The following is a 21259-nucleotide window of genomic DNA, read 5'->3' on the forward strand; positions in this document are numbered from 1 at the left end:
CTCCGTCGGCAGCGGCTGCAGGCGCCCAGAGCTCCCCGCCGATGGTGCCTAGCGAGTCGGCTGGGAGCAGTGGGGAAGCCCGGTCTTCCCCAACCGCCCACGGAGGGATTCCTCGAAGGATTCCCTCTCAGCTGATTTTTTTTGACAGCTGATGCCGACTTGCCTGTTTTAGCGGCTGGGACTGTTCAGCCTTCTCAGCCGCTACAGGCCATGGAGGGAGCATTTTTGGCGGGAACTTCGCCATTTTCTCTGTCTGGCCCCTCCATTTTGTCTGCAACCTCAGGTGACCTTCCCCCTGTATTGCAAACACAGGGACAGGTTTCAGCAGGGACCCCTGCTGGGGCAGGGAGTCCCTGGGGACCCCCAGGGGTTTTTTGTCCCCAATTTAATTTCTTTCTTTGTGCAGACAATTGGGGGTCCCACGTGCACCTGGGGGGTTTCGGGGGTGGTTTCCCTCCGTGCCCCCTATGGCTTTGCCTCCCTCTTTTCGTTTGGCGTCCCCTCTTCCTCCTCCCTCATCCAAGCGCCCGCGGGGGGGCTTGGATTGCGAATTGGTGGTCGGAGGAGCGTGTTGGCATGGTTGAGGACCTGGCTGCTTTGGCGGGCTTCCAGGATCCTCTAGAGGGGACGCCCGCTGGCAGCGGGGCGGCGGGTTTCCCGTCTTCCAGAGCAGATGCGTCCGTGGTGCGCTTTTTATTCAGAGGGATGAGCTTTTAGACCTGATGTAGCAGGTCTCCTTGGTGCTGCATTTTTGAAGTTGCGCCACCGGAGGCCCCGCATATGGGGGCCCCTCTGCTTCAGAGGGTCTGTCCTGTTTCCCGCTCTTTTCCTGTGCGTCAGGATTTTCGGGATTTTGTGTTGGCGCAGTGGCCTACGGGCGCCGTTTCATTTGGTGTGCGCCTTGGCTCATGGGTATCCCATCCCGGAGGGGGATAGGGCTACCTTAATTTCGCCAATGGGGGACGCGGTGGTCTCGGCACTTACTAAGCGGCATACCGTGCCTGTTATGGACGGTTCTGCTCTTAGGGTCTCTGAGGAGCGTACGTTAGAGACACTTCTTAAGTATAATTTTGATGTCTCTGCCTTGGGGGTCCAGGCGGCTATTTGTGTGGGGCTGGTGGCTCGCACCGTGTTTCGGTGGTCTGAGCATGTCCTGGATCGTGAGTCTGATGACTTGTCCTTAGTGGATCAGGAGGTAGTGAAGTTTGAGATGACTGCCTCGTTCCTCTCGGTTGTTCTTTGTGACTTGGTGCTGCTAAGTCTGGGACTTTTGGTGGCCGCACGCTGTACCTTGTGGCTTCGCTCTTGGTCGGCAGTTGCCGCGTCCAAAACTGAACTTCCCAAAATTTCCCTTTCGGGGGTTGTTTTTTGTTTAGAGAGGACTTAGATCCGGTGGTTCAGACTCTGACGGACTCTGAGGTGCCCCATCTGCCTGAGGACCGTGCCCGCCCGGCATCTCGGGTTGCCATTGCCCGGGGGCGTCTGCGGGAATTTCACAAGTTTCGCCTGGGGCATGGGACTGCTTCTTTCCAGGCTTCCGGTTTTTCCCCGGGGTCGGTTGGCTTAGCGCCTGCAGTCTTTTCAGGGGGCCTGTCGGGGGGGCTGGGAGATCCCCCCCGGTTCCCCTGCTGTCCGTCCTGCACGATGTCTCTTTGCCGGCGCCCCCTTTGGTTCACGTGGGTGCCCGGCTTCGCAACTTGTTTCCCAAGTGGGCCAAGATCACGTCCGATCAGTGGGTCCTGGTGGTGGTGCGGGACGGTTATGTACTTGAATTTTGCCCGTTCTCTGCCGGATCATATCTAGCCTCTCCATGTCAGGAGGCATGGGAGATGCTAGCCTTTCGCCAGACCCTTCAGCGCTTGCTAGATCTCAAAGCAGTTGTCCAGTGTCCCCTCAGGAGTGCGGTATTGGCTGGTACGCCATTTCCTTTATGGGGCCCTAAAGGGAGGGGACCTTTCGGCCCATCCTTGGTTTAAACTGAGGTCAACAGGACTCTCAGAATTCCCTTTTATTCGCATGGACACACTGCAGTCTGTCCTTCTGGCTGTTCAGCCGGGGGAGTTCCTGACTTCTCTCGCTCTGGCAGAGGCCTACTTGCCTGTTTCCATTCGGGCCTCTCCTCAGCTCTTTCTTTGCTTTGCGATATTGGGTCTGCACTATCAGTTCTGTGTGCTTCCCTTGGGCCTGGCCACGACTCCCCGGACGTTCGCCAAGTTGATGGTGGTCGTCACGGCGGCATTGCAGTCAGAGGGCATTCTGGTGCACCCCTTCTGGGATGACTGGTTGTTTCGGGCGAAGTCGTTGCAGGAGAGCGCCCGAGTTACGGCTCGGGTGGTTGAGTTTCTCCGGTCACTGGGCTGGGTGGTCAACCTTTCCAAGAGTCAGTTGGTCCCCGCTCAGCATCTGGAGTACCTTGGGGTTCTGTTCGACACCTCCTTGGGGAAGGTCTTCCTTCCAGAGGCCCAGGTAAGCAAATTGCAATCTCAGATTCGCCTTCTTTTGGCGTCCCAGTGTCCTCGGGCGCAGGATTTCCTCCAAGTCTTGGGGTTGATGGCAGCGTTCCTGGATGTTGTGAGGTGGTCGCGGGCCCACATGTGTCTCTTCAGTATGCTCTGCTCCGTAGATGGTCACCCCAGAGGCTCAGTTTGGAGGTCCCTGTCCCTCTGCGAGGCTTGGCGCGCTGCAGTCTTCTTTGGTGGCTCCAGACCTCTCATCTGATCCAGAGGATGAGTCTGGATCTATCGCAGTGGACGGTGCTTCTCACGGATGCCAGTCTCCTCGGTTGGGGGGGCTCAGTGTCTAGGTCACTCAGCTCAGGGCACCTGGTCCATGGAGGAGGCGTCCTGGTCGATCAACATGTTGGAGACCAGAGCCGTCCCTCTGGCACTGTTAGCCTTCCGCTCCCTCTTGATGGGCAAGTCGGTCAGAGTCCGGTCTGACAATGCCACAGCTGTGGCTTATGTCAATCATTGAGGCACCAAGAGCGCTCAGGTGGCGGAGGAGGCGTTTGGGGCGGAGTCACGCCTTCTGGACCTCTCGGCCTCTCACATGGCCGGGTTGGAGAATGTTCAGGCGAACTTCCTCGGTCACATCTTAGATCACAGAGAATGGTGTCTCAGCCCGGTGGCTTTTCAGTTGATAATGCAGGCTTGGGGTCAGTCCCTGATGGACCTGACGGCCACGAGTGGCAATGCCGAGGTGTTCCGCTTCTTCAGTCGTCGCAGGGATGGACTGGCCGAGGGTCTGGATGCTCTGGTTCAACCATGGCCAACAGAGGGGCTGTTGTGCATGTTCCCTCCGTGGCCATTAGTGGACAGAGTTCTTCTCCGCATTGTTCGCCATCCGGGTCTGGTGGTTCTGGTGGCTCCAGATTGGCCTCGACATCCGTGATACGCAGATCTGGTGACGCTCTGGTGGCGGATCCTCTTCCTCTGCCTCCCTTGGACGACCTTCTGATGCAGGGTCCCATTCCCATGTTCGACCCGTCTCCCTTCTGTCTTACGGCTTGGCTTTTGAAAGGGGTCGCCTTGGTAAGAAGGGGTATTCAGATAGGGTGATTTCTACTCTCTTGGGGTCCTGGAGGCTTTCTACCTCTCAGGCTTCTGTGTGGATTTGGCACTTCTTTGAGGGGTGGTGCCAGATGCGGGAAGTAGTCTCTCTTCGCGTTTCTGTGCCTAACATCCTAGAGTTCTTGCAAGATGGCCTGGATAGAGGCCTGGCTTCGGCTTCTCTCCGGGTTCAGCTTGTGGCCTTGTCAGCCTTTTGGGGGTTTGTGACAGGTCAGCGTTTGACAGCCATTCCTGATGTGATTCGCTTTTTGCGGGCGACCAAGGTGCTCAGGCCTCCCGTGCGGTCCTCTATTCCCTCTTGGAATCTCAGTCTGGTTCTCTCTATTCTGATGCACCCACCCTTCGAACCGTTGGGCGGCTGCTCTTTGAAGGACCTTACTCTGAAGACGGTCTTTTTGGTGGGCATTTCTTCCGCTAGGCGTGTTTCTGAGCTACAGGTTTTCTCTTGTAGGGCTCCCTTCTTGGAGTTTTCTAGGGAGCAGGTTGTCTTGAGGCCTGTTCCTTCCTTTTCTGCCGAAAGTAGTTTTTCCTTTTCATGTCAATCAATCTGTGGTCCTCCCGGTCTTGGGTAGTTGGGAGGGCTCTTCTGAGCAAAGACAGCTGAGCAAGTTGGATGTTGGTCGGGTCCTTCGCTCTTATGTGCAACAGACCCAGGTGATCAGGAAATAAAATCATCTCTTTGTCCTTCTGACTGGTCCTCTTAGGGGGGCTGGCACTTCTAGGGCTACTATTGCATGCTAGATCAAGGAGACTATTGCTTCCGCTTCTCTTCTGGGGCAGCAGCCCGTTCCGGAGTTTCTCAAAGCTCATTCTACTCGGGGTCAGGCGGCTTCTTGGGCTGAGTCGTCGCTCGTGCCTCCAGTGGACATTTGTAAGGCTGCGGTTTGGTCTTCCTTGTATTCCTTTGTCAGACTCTTTCGGGTAGATGTTCTGACGCGTCAGAACGCGGTGTTCGGTGTGTGTGTTCTGGTGTCAGCCCTTCGGGGGTCCCGCCCGTGTGAGGGACTGCTTTGGTACGTCCCATTCGTAAAGATTAACCTCTACTGGTCTGGAGAGTGCTAAAGAAGGAGAAATTAGGTTCTTACCTGCTAATTTACTTTCTTTTAGCTTCTCCAGACCAGTAGAGGTCCCCACCCTGTCTGTTGTTGTTGGGGCTGTTTCGCGGGCAGTTTTTGTTTTTTGCTGCGGGTTCTAGTATTTTTCTAGGGCCGGGGAGAATTAAAGAACAGCGGCTGTGGCTCGGCTGGCTTAGCTGGCGAGCTGTGGGTACATTTTCCTTCTGGTATTTCTCCTCTGCATTTTCCAACAGCATTTGGGTATGTCCCACAGTTTTGTTTTCAGTCTCCACCTGCTGGTCATGATTGGATATATACCCATTCGTAAAGATTAACCTCTACTGGTCTGGAGAAGCTAAAAGAAAGTAAATTAGCAGGTAAGAACCTAATTTCTCCTTTGTGTGTGTATATAGATATAGATATACAGTCGAATGTTCACATATCGATGTCAAATCTTTTTTATTTATCTCTGGAAAAGAAAATGATGTAATTCCAGGTAAACAACAAAAATTTTCCTTGATTTACTTATGAAGCAAAAGATATCCACAAAAATGTTCTGAGTAGGTCCCATTGCAGTTTATCCAGGATCATAGCTGACTGCATTTCCCCCAAGACTCTGGTGGGGAGGACTGAGGGTCCAATTCCACTCAGGGATTGGACAGATCTAAAGAAATAAGCCATCTTTTGAACTCTAGGCTTGTCTGAGGCAGAAATCTCCTGATCTGGGGCTTTCCTAAGCAGCTATTACCGCACAGCTTCATAGTACAGTGAGTAAGGCTATTGCAGCCTATGGGAAAAATCAGGGTGGGGAGGTGTCCTTAAAACTCATTTTTGAAGGTTTCAGAAGCTAGGGCTCACGTTCCCCACCTCCCAAAACCTTCCCTATATTTTTTTGTTTGCATTTTCTCTCCATGGGCCATTTTAGGTGCCAGAATCACAATTGCAGCAGCCATCTTGGATTTCCTGATTTTTATTTTAAAAGCCTCCATCTGCCTCAATACCCCCTAATTTTGTCAGAAAACAGTATAGATGGATTCTTGAAGTAGAGATACTTCAGATTCATGTCAGATTTGCGGTGGATGCCTATTTGAAGGGAGTTATTGTTCACATTCTGTGGGGCGGGAACTTCGGGCTTCACCTCCTCTTCTGCTTCTGGTGGCTTAAGTGCTCAGTTAGAGCATTTTTGGGGCCAGAAATTCTGGCAGGAGAAGAAGAAAGTGGACTTAGTATCCACATTGAAGCTTAGCCTGTGGACAAACACCAGAAGCCACCATGAGAGACCCTGCCAAGTCCTTCTGGGCAACCTGGGCAGTGATTTGCTCCTGAATTCATACACATGATATATGAAGCCTTTATAGGATTTAAAAGTCAGGATTTTTAGCTAAAGGCACAGGGTCCTCCCCAAAGAGCCATGCTGATTTTTGAAGGACCCAAGCTCTGGTAGAGTCAGAGGATAAAGGTTCAGAGTCCATGTCTTTAATTTCTCATTCAGGGTCCTCAGTGCTGGGAGATTCAGCATCCCAGCTGGGAGGGGCTGTTCACGATAAGGTGGCGGCCCTGGATCTTGGAAAACATCCAAGGGTGTGAAGGTTTTTCAGACCATCTGAAGGTTTGGTTGCAGAGGTGCTTCTGGAACTAAAGTTGGAGCTGACTCAGTGCTCACTCATGAGCAGCACCAAAGAACAGATTACGAAAATGTTAATAGATTACTGGAGTGTTCCCGAGGGACCCTTAGGGGTAGCTAAGTCCATGGCTTAGCTTTACGCAATAGATGCTGTGTTTCAGCAGTGGTTTGCTATACCTAAATTGGATTTGCTGGTGGCGCACGTTATGAAGCAAACCTCACTCCCTAGTGAAAGGGTATAGTCCTCAAGGACGCACTAGACCACAGAGTAGATTTTGTCCATAAAAGACAATTTGAGGCTGCTTTGCTGGGTCTGAAGGTGGCAGCATCTTATATTGCATGCCACTCTTGTCTAAGCAGGGCTTCGGATTCAGACAGCAGCCCTAACCCCCAGTTCCTCTTGGAGGGGGTTGTCTTATGTTGCAAATGCTCTCTATGACCTTTTCAGGGTCTTGAGCTAGATCTCAGATTATGCCATTTCTACCCACAGAATACTCTAGATTAGGCCGGAGGCTCATCCTTCAAGGTAACCCTGAGCAAATTCCCCTTTCAGGGACAGTTGCTCTTTAGCAAGGGCCTGTACAATCTCAGGATTCGTGTGGTATATTATAAGCTGAAATCCCTACCACTTAGCAGACCCTGGAATGCCAGGGGGTCCAGCAGGAGAAATTTTCATGGTTCCCATCAGTTTTGCCAGTATTCGGGAGAGTCCTCCATTCAGAGCACATTTCAGGGCCAAAGACAAAGGTTCGGGAGCACCAAGCATCCCCAAGTATCCGAATCTTGTTCATCTGTGGCTTTGAAGAAACAGCAATAATACTAGGAGAGCAACCGCTCCCACGAATGTGTAGGGGGGGGGGCAGGCTGGCAGAGTACTGGCTGGCTTGGACATAGATCTCTTCAGATCAGTGAGTGCTGGAAGTCATTTAGTAGGGGTACAAGCTACAATTTTACTGGCTCCTCCCAGACCTCTTTCTCACTTCTCCAGCAGGGAAGCCAGGAAAGGTAGCCTGAGTGTGGGCAACGGTTCAGAGGCTCATTGCTCCAGGAGCCGTAGAGCCCCTACCGCAAGGAGAATGGGATCGGGCAGATACTCTATATACTTCATCGTACCCAAAAGAGACTCGGAAGACTGGAGACCAATTTTGGATCTAAAGTCAGTTAAAGTAGCCCTCAAGATTCCTTGTTTCTGCATGGAAATCGTGTAATTGGTCATTGCCTCAGTTGTGCCAGGGGAATGCCTTGCCTGTCTGGATCTCACAGAGGCATGCTTGCGTATTCCCATTCTTGAGGTTCCATATTCTGGACAAGCATTTCCAATTCTCTGCTCTTCCCTTTGGCCTAGCAACAGCTCCACGTACCTTTACCAAGGTGATAGTTGTTGTGGCAGCGCACCTCCACAAGGCAGAAATTCATACACATCCTTGAGGGACGAGGGAGTGACAGCAGTAGAATAAATGGTCTGACACTGGCCTGAATGCCCAAAAATTAGTCATTAAGATCATGTGGGTCACTGTGAGCCGATTAATTGCCCAATTTTAAAACGGCGATCAATGTTCAGCTGATGTTGCAAGCAAATTAGTTTTACAGAGGTCATCCTTAATCCCACCCCACCAGTCATTGGGAAAAGCAACTTTCAAACTTGCCCAGAGCTGACGGGGGGAAGCCCAAATTGCTAAGCAGCAGTGGAAACCCTGAAGCAACCTCCTGCCACTCAGCTGTTCAGGCAGGAAGACTATTTATTTCCTTTTTTTTTTTAAATGGCACAGATATGCGTGTGTTGAATACGCGCAATACCTGTCCCCATTTAAAAGAAAAAGTTGTCCTTCCCCCCCCCCCCCCCGGACAACAGCCCCTGAAAAAAAAGAGGGGCAGGAAGGATGTTCCCTCCCTCCTGCCTTAATCACCTAGACCCTGCCCACACACACCCTGACCCTTTTCCTCCCTGATGATGGCCACCTGGACCATCCCGCAACCCCTGACTGCCCAAAACCTAGAACCACACACACACACACACACACACACACACCCTGATACCAAGACACCCTCCTTCTTACTCCTCCCTCCACCCCACCAAAAAATCCCTAAGAGAAGGCCCTGGTGGGCTGGGGGGGAGTCAGGTCAGAACCCCCTCCCCTCAAATCTTCTTGTAGAAAACCGGCAAGAGGGATGCCCACTCCCTTTTGCCGGTAGGCCCGCCTCTTCAAATTGGCAGACCTTCCCCTTCCTGGTGCATCCTCGGATGTCCGGGGAGTGGCTTAAGACCTCCCATAGGTCAGATACATAGGGCCCCTCCAATAGACCCAGATACCTAAGATCCCTCCCAATCAGTCTTAGGCCCTTTCCCAGTGCATCCCAGGATGTACTAGGAAGGGGAAGGCCTGCCGTTTTGAAGAGGTAGGCTTGCCAGCCAGAGGGAGTGGGCATCTCTCTTGCTAGCTTTCTACAATAAGATACAAGGGGAGGTTGGGGGGTGGGAGTTCCTGACCTGAATACCCCCAGTTCACCAGACCACCAGGGCCTCTCTTGGTGGGGTGGTGGAAGGGGTCGGAAAGGGGGGCCTTGCGAGGAGCATGGGGATGTGGGGAAGGGTCTAAGTTTTGGTTAGTTAGGGGTGTGGGGGTGGTCTGAGTGACCAAGACAAGAGGGAGTGAACATCCCTCCTGCTGGTTTTTTGTTTGTTTTGGGGTTTTTTTTTTAAGTTGTTGGGGAGGGGACCCATCATTGTGGTGGGGGTGTCAGGATGTGTTTGAGGGGGTTTAGTTGTCCGAGGCAGGAGAGAGTGGGCATTCCTTCTGCCAGTGATCTTCATGGGGGGAAGGGTGTTGGGAGTGCGAGGGGTACAAATAGCCATGATTTTCACGGGGAGGGGGTCGGGAGCATGGGGGTTTCTGAGGTAGGAGGGAGTGGGCATCTCTCCTGCCTCTCATTTTTTTATGACAGACCTTTTGGTAACACAGTTACATGTCTAGCCCTGTCTTTTGGGGGGAGTCAGTAGAACTAATCGCTATTTTTTTGTGCATCTCGAAGCGATGTTAGGGCATCGATTGGTGGACTGGTTTTAATATTAATGACCTCATTTTAATACTAGTGAGGTCGTTTGTATAGCAGAGTTGGAGGCTGCAATGGATGCACAGAAAAGCGAGCAGTGAGCCATTGAGTACATCAGTCGGAAAAATAACGTTGCTAAATCGGTTCTACCGGTTTAATGACGATCGTTAGATGCACAGTGACCTTAGTGCATCTGGGCCTTGGTCCCTGTACTATCTGGGAATCTGTTTTGAGACGGCATAGAACAGGGTCTTCCTCCCTGTAACACGCAAAATGAAGCTCTTGAGGCAAATTCGGGAGATTTGCAACCTGCAGACCCCCACAGCTTGGTAGTATCTTCAACTACTGGGATCCATGATAGCCACAGTAGATGTGGTTCCCCGGGCAAGAGTGCACCTGCTTCAGGAGTCGCTCCTCTCAAGGTGGTCGTCACAAACGGACACCAAGGACCTCCCACTGACATGGTTGGGCAAGGCGTGAAGCAACCTGGACTGATGGCTGGAGCCACAGTCCTTGAACAGAGGAATGTTGCTGCACATCTCCCAGTGGGCAGTCCTAATGGCAGATGGCAGCGTATTCAGTTGAAGAACTCATTGTGAGGGACACCCGCTACAAGGGTGATGGTCCCCATCTCAGAGGAAGTGGTCAATCAATCACTTGGAGCTTGGAGTGATACGGTTAGCTATACGAGCCTTGGGCAGCACCCTAGAAGGTAGGACAGTCCAAGTCTTCTCAGACAACGCAATTGCAGTAGGCTATGTAAACAGGCAAGGAGGCACCAGGAGTGCGTTGCTGAGCTTGCTTTTCCAGTGGGCGGAAGCTCATGTCTTGGCCATCTCAGTGGCTCAGGTAGCCGCGGTGGAGAATATGCAGGCGGACTTCCTAAGTGGTCTCTCTCTTGGAGGGTTTTTGACTGCATAGTTAGAGGCAGGTGGCGTCCGGCATTCGACCTCATAGCCTCAGCATCTAACAAAAAGGCAGCTTGTTTCTTCAGGCAAAGATACGAGCCCGGAAGTAAGGGTCCAATTCTATACAGTCTGCCTAAAAAAAATCGGTGCTGACAACTACAGCGCTAAAAGTTAGGCGCACACTATAGAAAGATGTTTAGTGTCGTCTAAGCAGGCTTAGGCATTGCTATGCATCCTAACTTTAGGCACACCCAATTCATGCCAGAGATTTCTTTGCTTAAATACCAGTGCCTAACTCAAAAATTTCCACAACTTATTTATTTTAAAAACTTTTATTCTGCTCTATTTACCAATCTAGGCGGATCACAAAAGACAACATTCACAAAGTTCATAACAAACAACCAAAACTTTCTTTAAACTTTCTTAGTGTCATATATTCAAATACAGGTATTTTATATACTCTAACATAAACCAAAGTAACCAATGCCCCCCCCCCCAAAAAAAGGAGGAAAATAGTTGACTCGTATATAAACTGGGAAGCTTATATTCAAGTGTCTTGCCCTGCCAGGCTCTGCACACAGCCCCCTCTCACCTTCACTCCCTCCCCTGCCAAGCTCTGCACCATGTCCTCCCTCCCTGCCCTGCCAGGCTCTGCACCCTTTTCCCCCCTCTCTCCCAGTACCTTGCAGGCTTCCATCGGGCCTGCTGTAAACCCTGGTAGGCCGGGACAGGAGGGATCTCTCCCGCCTCTTGTCCTAGCTGATTCTTAACAACTTTCACCTCCCTCCCATCTCCCCAATTAGTAAAAAGCATTCCTTTAAAGTCCCTGGTGGTCTAGTGGTAAACAAGGGCAGGAGCGATCTACCTATGCTCTTGCCTCATTATGAGCCGCTAACTGAATGGCTGCTGCAAATTCTCACCGCAACCTCGTGAGAGCTGCATCCATTCAGAGAGCAGCTCTGCATGGGGCAGGAGCATAGGAAGATTGCTCCTGTCTCGGTTCACCGCTGGACCAGCAGGAAATTGAAAGGTATGCTTTTTACTAATCGGGGAGGCGGGATGAGGTGAGAGTTCTTAAGAATTGGCCGGGACAGGAGGTGGGAGGGATCCCTCCTTTCCTGGTCCACCTCTAGACTATTAGCTCTTACGGCAGGCCCGGTGGAGGTCAGCAAAAGGGGTGGATGGGCACTGATCCGAATATAAACAGAGACACCCTCCCCCTCCTACCCTCTCCCCCCCCCTCCATTTTTGGGCAATTTTTTTGGCTCTAAAGTCTCAGTTTATATTTGAGAATATAAAGTATCTTTTCAAGCAACATATCAGAAGGCAGTTCCTATGTCCCAAAGGCTTTGTGAAATAAAAATGTCTTCAACCTCTCTTAAAAATCATCCAGTCTCTTAATGGAAGATCTGTATTCCTCAAGAAACACAGTTTGAAGAGCATGCACATCCAGTAAATTCCTAGACTCTGATCTCATTGATCGAACTGGCTGATATAAGTGCAAAGATGAGGCTATCACTATAGAGATTTGGCCTGTTGCCACCTTAAAAAGTAAAATTTTATATTAGATTCAAAAAGCAATCGGCAACCAATGCACTCTTGAGGACAGGTGAAATATGTTCAAGTCTAGATACTCCATATGAAACACGTGCAGTTGCATTTTGAGCAGTCTGCAAACTCCGTAGAGCTTTCTTTGCTAATCCGTTCAACGATTACAGTGGTCAAAAATAGGTGGTATAATACTGATGATTAAGGTAATCTTTCAGCCACTGGCTTAGTAAGGGTGGGTGGGGGCGGAATGGGATGGGTGGGGGCACAACACCCCTCTTCCCCTCCATCCCCTCACCTCTTCCCACTCTTCCCCTTGCCTTGCGCGCACCCCCCTTCTCTTCCCTCATACCTCTAGTTGAAGTTGTTGCTCACGGCAATCAACAACATGCTCCTTGCAACCCCATCGGCTCTCCCGCCGACGTCATTTCCGGATCCTGCCATAGGAAGTGACGTCAGAGAGAGCAGATAGGGTCATGTGAAGCACACGGTTGACTGCCGCAAGCAACAACTTCAACTAGAGTTACAAGGGAAAGGAAGGGGGGGTGCGTGGCAGGGGGGATCGAGGGAGGGGCACCATCGCCCCGACGCCTATCACCCTCGCTACGCCACTGCTTTCAGCTATCTCAATAACTTCAGCTTTGCAAAGACATTACCAATCACTTTCTGAACCTGATTTTTCATCGTTAATGCAGAATCAAGAACAACTAATGAATGAATTGTTTTATTTAGTTTAATACTATTCCCATCAAAGGAAAAAGAAATTGGAATACCAGCAGGTGGATGTGCAGCAAGAAGCATAACCTATGTTTTTGTTGCCTTTAATTGCAAGTGATTTGCTCTCGTCCAACATATAACTTTTCTGAGATATAGACATAACAAATCAAAGCCTGAACTAGCCACCCCCCATAACCACACCCTCTTTTAGGTAGGCACTTTGAACTGGGTGCCTTTTCTTTATAGAATCGTGTTGCGTTAGGTGCCTAACTTTTAATTAAGTCCAATTAACAGCAATTAGGAGGTATTAAGTGCCAATTTTTGGGGTCGAATAATCCTGTGAATTAAGTTAGGCACCGACGTTGGCTAGGTGTGCTGATATAAGTGCCTAACTTTAAGTAGACTATAGAATTTGTCAGTCAGTGCTAATCTAATACTATGCTTTTATTCCAGAAATACCTTCTAAGTTCTAAGCAGATTCCATAAGAAGAAGCCAGGAATAACTGGGAAAATACACATTTGACCTTTTTATAATATACAGACCCATAAAAACATTTCATTATACAGTTTTCTCCCGCGAATTCGTGAATCACGGACCCGGTCATTTGCGGTCTGCTCCGACTGCCTCTTCCTGTAGTAAAGTCAGGCTACACTAATCAGGAGCTGCGTGTCAAAGCAGCTCCTGATTGGTATAGCCCGACTTTACTACAGGAAGAGGCGTTCAGAGCAGACCGCGAGTGATTTCCTTCACCCGCCGACGCTCCAGCTGTCCTCTCCTGCCTCTGTAGCTGCTCTCTCCTGTCTTCCCTGCCTAAAAACTGCGTGGGGTCCTGGAACGGAACCCCCACAAATTTTGGGGAAGTACTGTAACCTGACCTTTACTGAAGCAAATATCTTTCAAATAACCAAGTTTTTAAAAATTCTCTGAAACAAAATATATCTATTAAAATATCTAAATTTCACCATAAGTCATTCCATGTTTTTGCTGCCGCAAAGAGAAAAGACTGAGAAAGTGCTCACGTGGTAATGTTTGAAAATGGCCATGTGTTAATGGGAACGTTAGCTCATGGCCATTAATGAAAATAATTAGAAAAAGGTATTTTTTGCAGTTGTGGTAAAAATGGCCTTGCATGTGGGAAAGACCTTCTTTTTCTTTCTTTTTTTTTTTTTCCATATCTATTCATTTTAAAAACCAACATCAACTGCAACATATTATCAAACCATCCAGATATTAATTTATACCACTGAGCGGCCTGGTGTCCAGTAACTGTTTTCTGAAATCGGTGCTTACGCAAGCATGCTGCCCTTCCAAAATGCTGTTTCTAGGACAATGACCAAAATTGATATGTATAAGTGGCAATATTCAGCTGCCAATGTATAAATTATAGAGTCTAGCTGAACTGCACATAAAGGTGGTATAAGTTGAAACATCTGCTTTGCATGGTCCAATGTAGGACCTAAACAGATAGTGCGGCTAAATAATTTTAAACAGTGTAAATGAAAACATTTTTCAAGTTATATGCTTCCCATCCCCCTAAATACTGGCCTATTTTCTATTGTATTTCCTCTTGCACTACTTAATGTGGATTTACATTTCTTACATACTACCCAAAGTGGTTTGTAACAGTTTAATACAATTCATAAAGTTCAAAAGCAATATAATTCATAAATAGGTTAAATATTACATTACATTAGTGATTTGTATTCCGCCATTACCTTGCGGTTCAAGGCGGATTACAGAAGACTAGATTTCATAATATAACAAATCACAGAAGTACACATTCGTAATACACTCCCAAAATAAGTCATTTTGCACACTTTCTTTTTATTGTCCTCCCCTTTCCCAGGTTTGGCACCGTTTGTTGGTGTTTACACCGTACTAAAGGTTCCCTGTGGTTGACTTCTGCAGGGCTGTTTTTAAAGCTATTAGGACAATACATTTACTTAAAATAAAATGCAAGTTCTCTAAGTGCAGCCATTCGGTATCTGATATTCAGATCTCCATTTTCATGGAATGGAAAGTTAGACATCTGCCTCTATTCTCCATTAGCAAATAGAAAAAAGGAAATTCAATTTAGTATTGAACAAATAATCCTTTAGCATCTCAGAATTAAATTATGAAATCTATGTTGTGTTTTGAAGAAGAAATAGAATCTCTCGATAGCCCACAGTATGGCTGTCTCTCTGATTTATTATAGCACTAAACCAGTGTCTCACCAACTTTTCCAAGTCCCAGCACACTAAGCTCAGGGCCACGTCTGCAGGGCCTCCAGGCATGTGCAGATGTCACGATGACATCACGCACATGTGTGATGTCGTCACGTCAATGTCCACGCATGCGTGGGGGCCCTGAGTTTACTAACCCTGAAATTACTAAGCCAATGGTGGGGGGGGCATGCAGAGAGGAGAGAAGGAGACTGCCTAAAGGACATTCCTCTTGTGGCACGCCCGGAATCTGTGCCACTGCATTAAACCATTCTGTCCTGCAGTGGCAAAAAGGAGCAAGTGCCTTTCTTTATTGAATGCAGGGCAGAATAGGTAAGGACACACATGTAGGAACTTAGCCAGAGGGCTGATGCAGAAAACCACCGTGAGCCTAACTGTACAATTCCCTCGAGTTCTGTGTCCACAAAGGGAGAACTGCTAAACTATTTTGTTTGCAGCCTTTTTTAATAATGTCTCTCTTTCTGTCATGCAATGCCTTTGCCCACAGGATCTTCAAGGACTCTGCGGCACAGAGGTTGAAAAACTCTGGCTTACAATATGCCGCAGTATTTTTTTCTTAGGAGTTATAGGGCTTTCTGCATCGGCCCCTCAGTCTGGTTTCATTCTTGCTTCGTATGAAGGAATTGTGGGAACTGCCCCTCCAATGAATTGCAGTTGGCGAAATATTTTAATTTTGCTGGGCCTGTTATTTGTTCATTTGTTGAGGATGCAGCTGCTTGTATTAAGACTTGGAGTTTTAGATTTAATTACTTGCCTTTCCAAATCCAGGCTTAAGATGAGTTACACATTTTGATACAATTCATCAATCTCTGCCCAGGAAGTCTTTTAACGCGTGCGACGTTTAATCACACGCTACCCCCGCACTAGCCGAAAAGCTGCCACCTGCTCAAGGGGAGGCGGTAGCGGCTAGAACGGCTGGCGGTTTAGCGCGCGCTATTACGCGCGTTAAACCGCTACCACGCTTTCGTAAAAGGAGCCCTAAGTTGTACCTGGAGGAATAGAAGGTAATGCAACTCGCCTAACCAAAGTTACATGAGGCATCATTGAGAGATGCAGGATTTGAACACTGCTGCTTTAACCATGATGTAGATGTGTGCTGGTCCATATTTTTCCATCTATTAGTCTACAGAAGACCTCTCAGACTGTGTTTCTACTTTATATCCAACTCCCCTAAATTAATTTTAAAACCCTACTTTAAAATTATTAACAACAACATACTACCTTACCTAGAGGCTGACAGAGTTTCAGTTTTGGATCCAGCACTGAAACCAATCTGAAATTCGGGTTTAGATTCCAGCTGAAAATTTCTGAGCATTTTCAGTTGGAACAGAAAACATGGCCCCGACCCTCAAGACCATCCTCCCCCATCCGAGGTCTACCTATTAAAGGGCCTGTTAGTCTAGTGGTTTGTCTAGTGGCTTCTTCAGGACAGGAGCATCCCATGGTGTTCCTGCCCCTGTGGGAAGTTGTGGTTGCTATTTTGAATACAGGGTAACAAGGAATGTTCCTGCCCCGAAGAAGCTACTAGATTACCAGGGTCTTAAACATAGAAACATGAAGGCAGATAAAGGCCAAATGACCCATCTAGTCTGCCCATCCACAGTAACCATTATCTCTTTCTCTCTTCAAGAGATCCCACGTGCCCTTTTGAATTCAGACACAGTCTCTGTCTCCACCATCTCTTCCAGGAGACTGTTCTACCACCCTTTCTGTAAAAAAGTATTTCCTTAAGATTACTCTGGGGCCTATCACCTCTTAACTTCATCCTATGCCCTCTTATTGCAGAGTTTCCTTTCAAATGAAAGAGACTCGACTCATGCACATTTACATTACGTAGGAATTTAAACATCTCTATCATATCTCCCCTCTCCCGCCTTTCCTCTAAAGTATACATATTGAGATCTTTAAGTCTGTCCCCCATATGCCTTATCACGAAGACCACACACCATTTTAGTAGCCTTCCTCGGGACCGATTCCATCCTTTTTATATCTTTTTGAAGGTGTGGCCTCCAGAATTGTACACACTATTCTAAACAAGTTCTCACCAGAGCCTTATACAGGGGTATCAATACCTTCACAAAGTAAGGACTGGGAAGGGCTTTACAGATGTAGGGAGGAAGAAGGGGAGGGTGGGTGGAACTGATGGACAGGTCAAATTTTCTTTTGGGAAGGGCAGTCTTGTGATAAGAACAGCCATACTGGGTCAAACCAGTGGTCCATCTAGTCTAGTTTCCTGTTCCCAACAGTGGCCAATCCAGGTTATAAATACCTGGCAGAAACCCAAATAGTAACAAGATTCCATGCTGCTGATCCAGGGCAAGCAGTGGCTTCCCCCTTCTGTCTCAATAGCACACTGTGGTGAGGATGGGGCCATGTTTTTGGTTTTAGTTCTGCTTCTGGCTGAAACCGAGCCATGGATTTAGTTTCAGTCAGCCTCTGACCATAACTGTACCCCCCTCCCCACCATCACCACCTTCCATTTGTTTTGGGGGTTTTTAAGCCCACCACTTAGAGCAGAAATTCTCAATTTGGTCCTCAAGTTGCACCCAGTCAGTCAGGGTTCCAGGTTATTCACAAAAAATATGCATGAGAAAGATATGTATGAACTGCCACAATTGCATGCATATCTCTGTAATGCATATTCAGTGTGGGTTTCCAGAAAACCCTGGTTGGGTGTGTCCCAAGGACTGGGTTGGGAACCCGTGTTCTAGAGTAATGACATAAGATTTTCTTTTTGTGTATTCCAACCAATGCAGAAGAAAACACTCTTAGTACTTGCTGTTGTAGTAATTTGCTTTAACATAACTGAAACTGAAACCAGAATAGCAAAAGGCCAATTAAACCAGCTTGTGCTTTATCTTTCTGCCTACCCAAGGTGATTCCAGATGTTTCTATATTCCTTCCAGATGTATATAGCTTTAATTTCTGCCCATGCCCTTATCCTGTGTGGGTTTCAGCTGTTCTTCTGTGTCCGAGGGCAATGGACTGGTAAGCCATGTTTTACAGTTTTTCTAGCTTATATAACACTGACGTCAAACTCGGCACATAATCCACATTGTAACATTACGCTATACACAGTGCCATTTTTGTAGTTCCAAAGAGAAAAGTTTTACCATTAATCACAGAGATGTTTGAAATGTTAGTTTAATGTGGGTACTGTAAATAAGTTTGCTGAAGAATGTATCTGAAATTCAGAAAGTATATTGACTGCAAGCCACGATTATGAGATACATGTTACTGTTTGCAAAAATCAATCAACTAAATCTGAACACGGGTATAGCGCGCGGGGAACACAAATTTATGTAAAAAAAATTTAATATAGCACGCACACGCGTATACCGCACATGCTAAAACCTCCTCCCGCCTACTCCGAACCGGCATCCTCCCCCCTGCTTGCTTACCCGAGAGAGCATTTTTTTTTTCATTTGAATCCGGCATTCCCCCTGCGAACCGGCATCCTTCTCCCCCCCGCTTGCGTCACCCCCCCTCCCCCGCGATCCTACATCTCCCCCAGCACCGCAAAGACAACTCTTACCCGATTGGGCACCGGCACCAGCACCAGTGCACAAGATGTGCCTGTGCCAGTGCCCGAAGATCCTCCCGAGAGAGCGAGACCAGAAGGCTTTGAGCATGCACAAATGCTCAAAGCCTAGTCCAGCCCGGCGCAGGAAGAAGGAGGATCTCTCTCGCACCGCACAGCCCAGCCCAACCCAACGAGGGAGGATCTTCGGGCACTGGCACTGGCACATCCTGTGCATTGGTGCTGGTGCCGGTGCCGGTGCCCAATCGGGTAAGAGTTGTCTTTGCGGTGCTGGGGGGGATGTTGGATCGCGGGGGAGGGGGGGGTGACGCGAGCGGGTGGGGAGGATGCTGGTTCGCAGGGGGAATGCCGTATTCGAATGAAAAAAAAACATGTGTACAACGCGCTCACACGTATAACGCGCATGGTTATGCACGGTTTGTAAAATCGTGTATAACGCGCGCGTTATATGCGTGAAAATACGGTAGTCTTTGCGGTAGGATTCCACTGCTACTATTCAACAACAGTCCCAGTTCAAAAGTTCAGTTTTACTTTGTACAGCCTAAGCTTCCTCTAAACTGAGGTCTGTTGTGGAGAATGGTGAGGTCCTCCCCACTGCCTTTGCTAAGAACATAAGCACTGCCATACTTGTGGCCAAACTAGGTCATAAGTACGTGGCAAGATCCCAAAAGAGTAAAACAGATTTTCTCCAAGGACAAGTGGACATGATATTAACACAAATGGGAGATGTCATCCGACAGAGCCCAGTGCAGACATTGCCAAGTGTACTGTTTCTTTAAATGTGTGTAGGTGCCTTCTCTCCCGACGTTGTCACACAAGACCATCAGCCTCAAATTCTATGCGCAGCTGAGAGACTGCAATTTTTCAGTCTTTCCTTGGCTCGTCAAACTTTAGCTATTTTGTGTCTTCATATACACATTTTCGTACTACCTGCTAACAGGAAAAATCTCCACTTCCATATGGGAACCCAATCTTTTCAGTACAGGGTTCTGCCTTTCAACTTGGTGTCAGCTCCTCAAGTCTTCACAAAGTGCCTCGTTGTACTAGCAGCACTTCACAACAGAGGATTTCATGTCTTCCCCTATCTAGAGGACTGGTTGATCAAAGCATCATCACAGCAATTAGTTCAGATTGCAATCAACTCAGCCATTTATCTCCTCAAATGATTACTAAGTCTAGTAATCAATTACGTATCTCATCTACAACCTACTGAGACTTTAGAATTCATAGGAGCTCAATTGGACATAGGACAAGGCCATGTTTTCCTCCCGCATCAGCTAGCAGACAATCTCATCAGTCTTTCTCGCATCAAGATTTACAAAGACTAGGGGACACTCAATGAAGTTACAGAGTAATACTTTTAAAACCAATAGGAGGAAATATTTTTTCACTCAGAGAATAGTTAAGCTCTGGAGTGTGTTGCCAGAGGATGTGGTAACAGCGATTAATGTAGTTGGTTTTAAAAAAAGTTTGGACAAGTTCCTGGAGGAAAAGTCCCTATTCTCCCCACCCCCTCTTACCTCCTTTTTAATTTATTTTATCTCGATGTACTTTACTCCTCCCTACCCACAGACCCCTCTGTTACCATATGTCTCTGTCTAATCCTTGATCTTTTTTAACTGAAATGTCCCGCCCCCCCCTTTTTTTTCTTTTAAAATTTTAGTATTGTAAACCATCTAGGTAACCATTCATAGATGGTATTTCAAGTATGAAATAAATTTGGAGACAGACATGGAAGCCACTGCTTGCATGGATCGGTGGCATGGAATGCTGTTACTATTTGAGTTTTTGCCAGGCACTTGTGACTTGGATTGGCCTCTGTGAAGACAGGATACTGGGCTAGATGGACCATTGATCTGACCCAGTAAGGCTATTCTTATTCCATCTGACCTCTATTTCTGTGTGTCACATGGCCTCAACAGTACATGTCACCTCCACATACATGTCTCCATCTCAGAATTCCCCAATAAATTTTGTCCTCCCAGTGGTCACAAACCACAGGATCCCTCTGCTCGCATTTGGTTGATATGCACCCTACATCATTCACTTCAGTGGTGGATGAACCCGCACATTCTCACTCATTTCAACCTCTTCAGCACCAGAAGGTTCTCACCTCGGATGCCTCTGTGGTGGGGTAGGGAGCTTACCTGGACAGTCTCCACACTAGAGAGTTGCGCGGGGACAGAAATCCCACCCGTCCCTGCCAAAATCCCACCCGTCCCCGCGAGGAATCCCTCCATCCCCACCGGTCCCCGCGAGGAATCCCTCCGTCCCCACCCGTCCCCGCGAGGAATCCCCTCCATCCCCGCCTGTCCCTATAAACTTCAGAAATAGTTATTTCATTTAATTATGCTACTGAATTAAAGGTTCTGGAAGAGACCCATTTACAAATAAGCAAAGAGACTTTATTAATTTGGAAATATTAATTGGGAAGAATACATACTTTGTAAACGGGTTTCTACCAGAGCCTCTAATGTAAATATAAAATATAAATACTCAGCTGATGAGAACCCCCAAGCTGTCAGCTGAGGACTTCCTTTGCAGTTGACCGGGGGTCCCTTTTGCCAAGCTTGGCAGGCAGCAGTAGCGTCCCTGAGTCACAGATGCTGGCACCTCAGTGGCTCATAGATGCTGCCAGCGACTGCTGTGCTTGGTGGAGGGGAGTTCTGGCCGTCTCTAGAGGAGGTCCTCTGCTGGCGGTGCTTGGGGATCCCCACCATTCACAGCAAGGGTCAGCAAGTACTTCAACACTGTAGAAATAAAACCAGAAATGCATTTCCTTTTCTTTTGAACACAATTCAAAGACATCTGCTATATACATTTCCCAAAGCTAACATACTTTAGTCAATAAATTCCGTTTTTTACCTTTGTTGTCTGGAGACTTATTTTTCCATAAAGTTGGTCCCAGTTTCTTTTTTCCGCTTTCCCATCTTCTGTTGCTGTCCATTGGTTCCTCCTACCATGATCCAGCATTTATTCCTTTCTCATCTTTTGTGCCTGCCCACCAGCCCCATGCCCAA

The 21259-nt window shown here is 48.0% G+C and overlaps 1 protein-coding gene across 4 annotated transcripts in view; it reads left to right on the top strand.

Annotated features, from left to right (window-relative positions):
* Nucleotides 1-21259, top strand: part of ZDHHC7 (zinc finger DHHC-type palmitoyltransferase 7) — a 153026-nt gene that overhangs the window by 110552 nt on the left and 21215 nt on the right. For all 4 annotated transcript variants that reach the window (XM_033942182.1, XM_033942185.1, XM_033942183.1 and 1 more), the window contains one exon: nt 17605-17686. In XM_033942182.1, coding sequence (XP_033798073.1) covers nt 17605-17686 — 82 coding nt within the window. The remainder of the gene's footprint in view (nt 1-17604; nt 17687-21259) is intronic.

The sequence above is a fragment of the Geotrypetes seraphini genome, chromosome 4, assembly GCF_902459505.1.
Source record: "Geotrypetes seraphini chromosome 4, aGeoSer1.1, whole genome shotgun sequence".
Classification (NCBI taxonomy): Eukaryota; Metazoa; Chordata; class Amphibia; order Gymnophiona; family Dermophiidae; genus Geotrypetes; species Geotrypetes seraphini.